The sequence below is a fragment of the Sinocyclocheilus grahami genome, unplaced genomic scaffold, assembly GCF_001515645.1.
Source record: "Sinocyclocheilus grahami isolate Dianchi unplaced genomic scaffold, SAMN03320097.WGS_v1.1 scaffold801.1, whole genome shotgun sequence".
NCBI lineage: Eukaryota > Metazoa > Chordata > Actinopteri > Cypriniformes > Cyprinidae > Sinocyclocheilus > Sinocyclocheilus grahami.
In genome coordinates this window covers 315,781-326,657 of record NW_015505980.1, presented here as the reverse complement: position 1 = coordinate 326,657, position 10,877 = coordinate 315,781, and the positions used below count along the sequence as shown (strand labels likewise).

Genomic DNA, 10,877 nt, shown 5'->3' with positions numbered 1-10,877 from the left:
TTCTTTTCCGCACAAAAAGTAGTCTCGTTGCTTTGTATAATTACAGTTGAACCCCTGATGTCACATGGATTATTTTACAGATCTCCTTGCTACGTCTCTGGACCTGGGAACACTTAAGTTGCGTTGCTGTCTATGGGAGGGTCAGAGAGCTCTCCGATTCCATCAAAAATATCTTAATTTGTGTTCTGAAGATGAACGAAGGTCTTACGGGTTTGGAACGACATGAGGGTGACAGAATCTTCATTTTTGGGTGAACTAACCCTTTAAATCCCATTGATTAAAAACCTGCTATCAAATGCTTCATTCTACTGGTCATCTTCAGCGTGTGCAGCTCAAAACAGAAATGCAGAACATTAATAATTACTGTCATATACATAGCATTATAATGAGAGCACTATTATAAACAAATTTGTTAATTCTTAAGTTTTCGCTGATGTTTAATGTTAACTACCTTTTAATCAAAACATTATTTTTGTATCTGCGAGGCGTCAGTTACACATTTTCTCCGTGTGTTAACGTCAGTAATTATGACTGTGGAATGTCTGACTTGTATTTTGCCCCGCCCCCAAAACATATGATTCCACTATCGGTCGAATATCGGCAAGATTCGAAAATGTACCCTTTTCACAAGACTGTGATGGTGCGTTTAACGGTCATCAGCATCGTAAATCCTCTAAAGTTTTTCATATTTGTATTTTTTTTTTTTTTGTGTATCTACATTTATAAAACTATTCTTTGTATTATATCACCTTTGCATCAAATTAAAAACAAACAAAAAACAGTTAACGCTAATACCAGGGTGTTTCTAATGCGGCGTCTATGGGAGGGACGGTAAATTTGACATCGTTCTCTCTTCTGACAGCCGTTATCAGTCCCTCTCAATTTTTTCCCTTTTATTGAAAGTCGTGAAAACACTATCGTGGAATTTTTGTTTTGCTATTTGAGCAAATGGGAATGCAAAAAAAATACATTTGTGTGATACCCTAGCATTCACCGCTCTCGACGTTTACCCAACTATGACGACTTCCGCTGCTGAGAAAGCCGGGAATATGAACAATGAACAAATACAAATGAAATACAAATACAAGGATTGTTCTTGCAGTACATTCATATATTAACAGATGCTTTTCAACACAAAAGCTTGTGATCGCCACAAGCAAAACTGAAAAGTTAAAAATATATCCAACATCTGAGCTCATTTTTACAAATCTAACAGTATACTCGAAATCACAACTGACATGTGCAGTTTTTTTTTCTGAGGTCCAGACCCATACATGTATTTTGTGTGTGATTTTCATATAATTGCACTGATTCCAGTATGTTAAATTTTGGTTTTCAGCCTGTCTTTCTCAAGCGGCAACCTCCCGCTCTCTCTCGTGAAGCCAACACGGAAGTGACTTAAACTGTAATTCATCAACTGGCTCAACTTATCAACTTAACTCATCCGTTTAAATTATATTAAGCCTTAAAGTTCTGCATAAATAAGGGTGTGGCCACTTGAGTGACAGGTGGATTGCCGCTGCCGTCGAGCTAGGTGGGCGTGGCTTCAGCAACCAGCTGAACCTTTTTGCCCATTTTCGATTATCCGGGAGTGACACGTGGTGGCAACAGCCGGCTCCGCCCACTTTGAGCTTCAAAAACGCTCTTCAGAAAACTATGGGTGACGTCACGGACACTACGTCCATGTTTTATACAGTCTATGGCCTTTCTATATTCTGTGCAGATTATGTGAGCTGTTCAGCGACTGGTGTTCGCCATCTGTCCATCCACGAGGGGAAGCTGTTCTCTCCAGAAAGTGAACTGGCTAAAGGTGTCACTGCAGGGGAAATCACAGGAACCTCTGCGCTTCAGGGGCGGGAAGACGTGATGCACCACCTCACCTAGACGCACATACCTGCACAGGTAAAGCACAGCTGACACATTCATATAAAGCATTTACAAACACACAGTCAGTAGCAGTGCTAACTGCAAGAGTAGTAACAGAACAGACGTAACTATATTTTTCAGTAGCATTCAAATAGTTCTTTTTCAGTTCTTTTTGCATATATATATATAAAGCATTAGAATGTCTGATCAACTTTAGGCTGTGTTTACACTTGTAGTTTGGTTCTCTTGGTTCTTTTGGTCTGGACCAAAAAATATGCTGATGAAAACAAAGAAATTGCTGATGAACAAAGAAATAGCACCAGAGTTTGATTTAATAGAACCAAATATGTAAAGAGATAAGGTAAATGTATAGATAAAAAAGATGTATAGGTAAAAAGTCTGGGAGCCCCAGCGCTTAGTATATAGTATACAGTAGTAGCTTATATATATATATAAAAAAAAAAAACGGCAATTTTTTTCAGAAAGGTAACTTGTGTGTAGTTGAACTACTTGAGGTTATGAGTAGCTTGTAACATGACAAACTACTTTCAAAGGTGCTTCGCTAACACTGGTCAGTAGTTTATACTCACGATGAGATGTTGGTCTTGGCATGTTCCTGGATCAGTTCTCCTTTAGGATTGACAGTGAAGATTCTGTTTAAGGGAACTCCCACCTCCTTATAGGAAAACACGTCCTGCAGACACAACAGACAGAGAGATTACAAAACTACACATCACACGGATCATCTACAGTACAGGCATCTTAATTAGATATGCAAACCATTTTGACTGACAAGTTTGTAACTAATATTATTGGCTAATATGATGACCAATTAACCAATATTTTACTGCATTTCTTGCAATCTCATTGTCTCTGTGTTCACTCACGGTGCCTCTGTTCCCAAACGCTGCGTAGAAGGGCTCAGTGTTTGGGAGGAACAGATTCTTAATATCTGTCAAACACGCCACCTTAAACTTCTCCGGCCTCTTCTCAATCACCTCCCTGGAAACACAGAGAGAGAGAGTGTGTCTGTGTGTGTTTTGCTATATTCTCTAGCACCAGCATTTCTGACACTTTCTAATGTCACGTAAAGTTGTTATGCAGTGGGTCCTTTATTTGGGTTCAAATAACAAAGTGTCTGCAGAGTTTTTAACATAAAGATGCAAATCCATACTATCTCAAAATAAATAAAGTATCTCAAATTCAAATAGAATCCATGAGATATATAGTGAATCAAACCAGTGTGTGAGAGTGTGCAAAGTAAAAAATATTTTTCGAAGTTGAAAATAAAACAGATTGCTACAGAACATCTTATCAAAAAAAATACTGTTTCAGTTTTTCTACTTCAGAATTTCACATTTAATTCAACGTGTCACTTGCCACTTTGTTGTGATTATTGGTGAAATCCTGCAAGACTTTTTTCAGTGTGTTTGTGTGTATAATCACCTGTGCAGTGCTGATAGCAGGCTGCTGGGACTCAGTAAAACGGGTCCCTGTGGTAACATGGTTCCTCTCTCATTAACCCAGTGCAGGTAACCCCGCGTCATGTCAGCCATGCCAATCGCTCTCGCCGAGCAGTACAGAAACTTATACCCGTTCCTGTGAAACACACACAGATGCATTTCCCTCTTCATCCTGCTGACGTATCAGAGCATCAGAGAAAGCGTCTGTGGGCTCTTACTGGCTGATGCTGTGATACAGGCTTGCAATGCCCTGATGGGTCCAGTCTTTACCCAGCGTGGGCAGAATGTGCCCCAGCGTATCTGACCTGCGAAACGACATCAACGGTATGTGAGCGGATAAATTATTGTTGAAGGTTACGATTATGTTCACAACTACATACCTGGTGATTGTGCCGTCTATGTCTGATATGATGATTTTATCATCCCAGTTCCACAGGTAGATGGTTCCCTCACAGCGACACGTGCCCTGATACTGAGTCGTCACACTAAACACCACGTCATTAGGACCGTCCTTTAGCTGCAGACTGACCTACGGCAGACAAATAATCAGAGACACAATACACATGCTTCTGAAAAGGCCTCTTCTCAAATGTGGTTTTAAAACAGTTTGAATCATTCTAGTGAATTGGTTCATTTGAATGATTCAGCGATTCAAGTTTTGCATGGAATTCCAGGGTTCTGTTTTGTAGTGAAATATTTAGCTAAATGGCACTGTTCATTGCTATTTTGGGCTCAAATAAATGGGCTTTTCATGTAGTATTTAGTGTGGCACTAAATTTGTTAATTATAAAGATTAATTGTTATCTAATTTATAAAACTCATTTTTATTGAGGTGTGAAATTGTCTTCAAAACAGTAATCATTTTATTTTTTTCATTACATTTAGTCATTTAGCAGATGCTTTTATCCAAAGCGACTTACAAATGAGGACAATGGAAGCAAACAAAACCAACAAAAGAGCAATGATATGTACAATAATTTGAATTTTAAATTTTTGGTGTGTTTTTTTATAATGAACAAAAACAAGTAGATAGAACAGAAAATGAATAGAGAACGCTAGTGTCATAGGGTCATTTATTTTATATAAAGAAAACGAAAAGGAATAGAAAAAGAATAGAGAACTCGGATTGTTTTTTATTGTTTTTGTTTTTTGTTTTTTTAACAAAAAGAAAAGTAGTAGAATAGAAATAGAATAGAGATTGCAAGTGTTAAGCGGGTCAAGTTTTTTTAATAAATAAAAAAGAAAACACGCAGATAAATAAAATTAGAATAAAGAGTGCAAGTGTTAGAGGTTCAAGTTTTTAATAAAAATTTCTTAATTAAGTTCAATATACTTACGAGCTGTTCTGAAGAGAGGCGGAGCGTTTTCTGATAGGACACGCCCCCTCCTGCAGGGGCGGGGTCTGTGTGAACAGGGACGGGGGTTTGTTTGGCAGTTAAGTCTTCATCGCTGGACGAGGATTCGTCTTTCCGCCTGTAAACAAACGATCGGTCAGGCATATGAATGCTTACAGACTGCAATATTCCAGATGAAATCATTCTATCAGATCTGAACCTGTTCTTGATGGTCTCGTCTCCTGCAGGGCATGCTGAACCACCTGAGACTGAATCCTGCAAACACAAAGGACTTTCACTTCAGGACTTCACAGAAAGTCACAAAACCTTAAGTCTCCACCCAGTGGACCATTTGAATCAAAGCCCAAGGTGATGAGGAATATGTATCCGAGTACCGGTTTGGTGCTGTTTGTTCTTCCTCGCCATGAAAACCACCATCTTCCTCGGTTTCTGGGCATCTTCTCCTTCATGAGTCTCTCTACAGTGGCCTGTGAGGTACATGCGTACAGGCATAATTCTCAACAACTGAAAAACTCTCAGAAACCAAAGCCGCAAGAATCAAACAAATGCTGGACTCTCATGCAGGGAAGAGGATTGATAGAAACTACTGCAACGAACTGAGGAAGAAAAGAAATGAAGCAGGCGACAGAAGATAAACTCCAGCACAGAACACACATGACTGAGCCTTGCAAACTAAAACACACACACACACACAGGGAGGTGATACACAGGACAAGAAAACAGATCTTACATATATATGTGTCAAACTACAAATGTCTTGTGTTTGTTTACCAAGACTACATTTATTTGATCAAAAACAGAGAAAGAGAGTGTGTGTGTTTTGCTATATTCTCTAGCACCAGCATTTCTGACACTTTCTAATGTCACGTAAAGTTGTTATGCAGTGGGTCCTTTATTTGGGTTCAAATAACAAAGTGTCTGCAGAGTTTTTAACATAAAGATGCAAATCCATACTATCTCAAAATAAATAATGTATCTCAAATTCAAATAGAATCCATGAGATATATAGTGAATCAAACCAGTGTGTGAGAGTGTGCACAGTAAAAAATATTTTTTGAAGTTGAAAATAAAACAAAAAAATACTATTTTAGTTTTTCTACTTCAGAATTTCACATATCATGTGAAATTCATTTCATTGTATTTTTTACTGTATCAAAAATACAGTAAAAACAGCAATATTATGAAATATTATTACAATTTGTGTTTTCTATTTTAATATATTATGAAATATGATTTATTCCTGTGATGCAAAGCTGAATTTTCAGCATCATTACTCCAGTCTTCAGTGTCACATGATCCTTCAGAAATCATTCTAATATGCTGATTATGTTCAAGAAACATTTCCGATTATTATCAATGTTGAAAACAGTTCAACATTAATATTTTTTGTGGAAACCATAATACATGTGTTTTGGAGAAAAATAAATCTTTTGTAACATACAAATGTCACTTTTGATTAATTTAATGCGCCTTTGCTGAATAAAAGTATTCATTTGTTTAAAAAAATCTTACAGACCCCAAATTTTTTTTACGTAAATAATGTATATTATATGGGTGCACAAAATAGATTTATTTAATAGATTTTTTTAGTTATTCTTGTTTGCCAATTTTATACAATTTTATAAGACTAATAATTTAATAACGCTGTTAAGTGTAATATCTAATAAATCTCAAAATGAATATCCATTTTTATACTGTGCATTATAATTGTGGGATTTAAAACAATCAGTTTTAGTTTTTAGTGCTTTGTTTAATTTATTACCTGAAAATAATTATTTCCTTAACTGTATCATCCACAATTGTATATGTGATTAAATACTAAAAACACTCATTTATATTACTGAATCAAAAGTATACCAATACTACAGTAGTATTAAATATTTATTTCATTACAAAACAGTCATTAAATGCTACAGAGTGACTTTTGGGAGAACAACTAAGTAACACAAATGAATCAGTGAAATGGAAATGAAAACACTAATGGACAAGAGTGTGTGTGTGTGTGTGTGTGTACCTTAGGCAATGGTTTCTGGAAGGCTTGCATAGCCAACATAATAGGAGCAGCGGTGCTCCAGTTATAATAACTGCACAGATAAAAGGAAACAAATATAGCAGCTGTTATTTCAGTCCAAGATAAATGAGATGAGAATCGATAACAGTAACATGACACTCACTTAGAGCTTGATGCAGAGGAGACGAATTGTTGAATAAAGTCGTTTTTTTTTCTTTTGCGCACAAAAAGTATTCTCGTAGCTTTGTATAATTACAGTTGAACCCCTGATGTCACATGGATTATTTTACAGATCTCCTTGCTACGTCTCTGGACCTGGGAACACTTAAGTTGCGTTGCTGTCTATGGGAGGGTCAGAGAGCTCTCCGATTCCATCAAAAATATCTTAATTTGTGTTCTGAAGATGAACGAAGGTCTTACGGGTTTGGAACGACATGAGGGTGACAGAATGTTCATTTTATTTGAATTATCCCTTTAATTCAACATCATATGGGGTGTGGCCAGTTCAAATAGAATTATAACTTCTAAACTGTAATAGGAGTCAATTTATACATTCTACATTTTACCCAAGTCTGGATTACTGTCATATACATAGCATTATAATGAGAGCACTATTATAAACAAATTTGTTAATTCTTAAGTTTTCGCTGATGTTTAATGTTAACTACCTTTTAATCAAAACATTATTTTTGTATCTGCGAGGCGTCAGTTACACATTTTCTCCGTGTGTTAACGTCAGTAATTATGACTGTGGAATGTCTGACTTGTATTTTGCCCCGCCCCCAAAACATATGATTCCACTATCGGTCGAATATCGGCAAGATTCGAAAATGTACCCTTTTCACAAGACTGTGATGGTGCGTTTAACGGTCATCAGCATCGTAAATCCTCTAAAGTTTTTCATATTTGTATTTTTTTTTTTTTTTTTTTTTAATTGTTTGTATTTTTATAAACTTTTTTTTTTTTTTTTTTTTTTTTTGAAGTTGTATATTGTTTTAAAGCCTCATCAAGGACAAATTTTCAAAAAAACAGTTAACGCTAATGCGAGGGTGATTCTAATCCAGCGTCTATGGGTGGGACGGTAAATTTGACATTGTTCTCTCTTCTGACAGCCGTCATCAGTCTCTCTCAATTTTCTTTCTTTTATTGAAAGTCATGACAACACTATCGTGGAGTTTTTCTTTTGCTATTTGAGCAAATGGGAATGCAAAAAATATATTTGTTGTACTCTCCCATTCACTGCTCTTCAAGTTAACCCAACTATGACGACTTCCGCTGCTGTGAAAAAAGCCCATTCCGATTCGACTATGAAAATCCTTAGTCGGGGACACCCCTAAAAAATAGTAGTAAAGAGGAAGGGCCGTTAACTGAGGTGTCTATACAGCGATCTGTCGCGCCACATCAAAGAGCGCCAAAATGGCATTTATTGCTTGAATTTCCAAAACAAATGCACATAATTTGAAAGATGATACTTTGTTTCTTATCAGAAGTAAGAATATATAAAACTGGAAGTTTCCAATGAAGTTCCACTCGTGCAGTGGTTAAAACGATGCTGTATTCATGCGGTACACATGCGCACCGAACCGAAAGAGCCACACAGAATATGTGTAGCGTTACACCTCTGGTGTGTGTGCAGTGGGATCTGCCGCGAGGGAGAGCAGCTGGTGGTCGGACCCACGGACGACGGGAAGTTTCGTGAGCTGACGGTGTGCAGTATCCAGAGGAATCGCTCCGGGTGCAGGGTGCTGAGAGCCGGACAGGCCGCTACTCTGGCGCTGGGAGATTTCGACCGTTCACTATTACGAAAGGTGAGCTTGTCTATCGGTGTCTAGAGTGTAGAGGCCAATGAAATGGACCAGGATTTAAAATGAGCTGTCATTCTACAATCATTGTTAATTGTCCATATAGAATGAGTAGTGTAAAGAGTTTAAAGCCGTTGTTTCCCGGGTGTTTCCCGGCAGGGAATGGTGATGGTCAGCCCAGAGATGAACCCCACTATCTGCTGGCGCTTTGAGGCTGAGATCGTTTTACTCTTCCACGCCAAAACTCTCCACAAGGGCTTCCAGGTGACGGTGCATGTGGGCAACATTAGACAGACGGCCACGGTCGAGGCTCTGCAAGGAAAGGTGAGGCTTCTCCATCTGTCTGAATGATGGATGGCAGGATAAACGATTAACTGTGTCTGTCAATCTGTTGGTCTGGACGTCTATATTGCTAGATGTTTGTGTATCTTTCTGTGTCTATATCTAGCGACTATAGATAGCTAAACAGCTCATTAGCTGTCTGTCCTGCTAGACAGAAGGTTATGTCCAAACTCTTGGGAAAAAATGTAGGTGTTGGTTCCAGTCTTCTTGGGAGTTGGGAAGGCATTTTTATGACATCTGGTGTGTTTCATTTGGTCAGAGCAAGAAGGAGATGTACCTTTTCTACATAAAATTCAAAATGTTTTTTTTAATTTTTTTTGTACTTCACATTGACCCTCATGATGAGTTAAATAATGTTTTTTTTCTTTTTTATGTTGCTATTCAATTTAACAAGGTGCTGGAAATTGAATTATTAGGTCTAAATATGCTATTGCAGTTGTTTAATAATATCATATTGTTTACTGTAAATGAGAAAAAAAACATTTCATTCTTTTTAACAAATTAACCATTAATGCAGCCACTTTTTTTGTTTTCTATTGCGTCAGATGTGTTTTCTCTCTCACTCGCCCCCAACTTGAAAACTCGGGGCTTAAAGAAAGGTCGGAGTTTCTCACGCGTAATTATGACTTTGTGGTGACATTCGTGTGTGATGCACTTGTGAATACAATCTTCGTTGGGTCCATGCATTAGGTCTTAAAGTGACAGCAGCCTAATATACCTGCTGCTTCTGTGTCCTTAATGTTAATCAAACAACAAAAGACAGAGAGAAAATCACTCACTGCTTTTGACTGAATCATTTTAGTAGCTTTAATATGAATCAATACATATTTACATTTGATTACTCAGTATCTGTAGTAGGCTATTTCTTGTTGGTATGATAGACCTGAAGCCTTCGAACAGATACGACTGAAATAGAGTGCTTTATTGTGTTTTATGTGTGCTATTGCTGGTAATTAGATTCTTATTTTATGTCTGACTGTTTACCTGTATTTAATACATTTTGTTAGGCTAGATTGTGAAATTTGAATGGCGTTTAAAAAGCTGACACCATAGATCAGTCATTAGTCAGGTGGCTGCACAGCATTTGATCACTGGACTTACAAAATCATTTCAGGTTTAAGAGAACTACTGATTAACACACTCATTTTTATTTGATTTATAGGTTATTTTACCATGCATTACGTTGTCTTTGGAAGGCTTATGTCTTTCAGACACATTTAAAATGTACAAATTCATGAATTCACAAACGTTTTTGTCATCTGATCCTCTTTCACCCAGTATAATTACTAGAAGTTTTTCAAATAAATATTTTAATAATTAAATATCTGCATGTTCACGGTTAATAAATAAGTGTAAATTTATATAGAATGTTAGAGAATTCTGGATGTTTTAGTTCCTGAGATTTCGTATGCATTTTTTTGTGACGTCTCATTTTACACCGAATGTCACTTTTCTGGCTTTACATGCTAGAAGTTTTTTTTGTTGTTGAGATTTTATATAATATTTTAGCCTTATTTTTTTGGTGAATTGGAATATTTATGTACAAATTTGTTTGTATATTGTGATGTGCATAAATAAAAGTTTATCACAGTTTACTCCTGACAGTGATTTCATTTCTTGAGCTGGTCTCTGATTGAGTGGCACACACACGGTATCCTGACTGATCTATCCAAGGTCAAGGTCAGTTTATTTATATAGCACATTTAAAAACGGCTAGTGTATGCCAAAGTGCTGTGCATATACAAATAAAGTAAATATAGAGATTAAGAGAATAAAAAGAAATGACTCAAAAACACATTAACATACACAAACATACATTTCATCCAAAAGCCAATGAATACTGATAAGTCTTCAGGCGGGATTTAAAAACGGGCAGGGAAGGCGCAGATCTAATATCCAGAGGTATGCTGTTCCATAGTCGAGGACCGGCTACAGAAAAAGCCCGATCCAAGAATATGCAAGAAAAGTTTATCAGAGGATCTGAGAGGATTGATGATAGCTGAGAAGTTCAGACAAGTATGATGGGGCTAGATCATTT

At 37.0% G+C, this 10,877-nt stretch overlaps 2 protein-coding genes across 2 annotated transcripts in view; one reads left to right on the top strand and one right to left on the bottom strand.

Moving 5' to 3' along the window:
* LOC107561969 (GTP-binding protein 2-like) overlaps positions 1-10,877 on the top strand; it is a 39,832-nt gene that overhangs the window by 19,659 nt on the left and 9,296 nt on the right. Inside the window, exons 10-11 of the mRNA XM_016246527.1 lie at positions 8,332-8,503; positions 8,657-8,821. Of these exons, the coding sequence (XP_016102013.1) occupies positions 8,332-8,503; positions 8,657-8,821 (337 nt within the window). The remainder of the gene's footprint in view (positions 1-8,331; positions 8,504-8,656; positions 8,822-10,877) is intronic.
* On the bottom strand, positions 1,640-3,541 carry LOC107561983 (phosphatidate phosphatase LPIN1-like). Its single transcript, XM_016246539.1, has 4 exons — positions 3,313-3,541; positions 2,754-2,868; positions 2,457-2,560; positions 1,640-1,894 (listed from the first exon to the last, which is right to left on the bottom strand). Exons 1-4 carry the CDS (start codon positions 3,498-3,500, stop codon positions 1,738-1,740), a joined length of 564 nt encoding a protein of 187 aa, XP_016102025.1. The 5' UTR covers positions 3,501-3,541; the 3' UTR covers positions 1,640-1,737.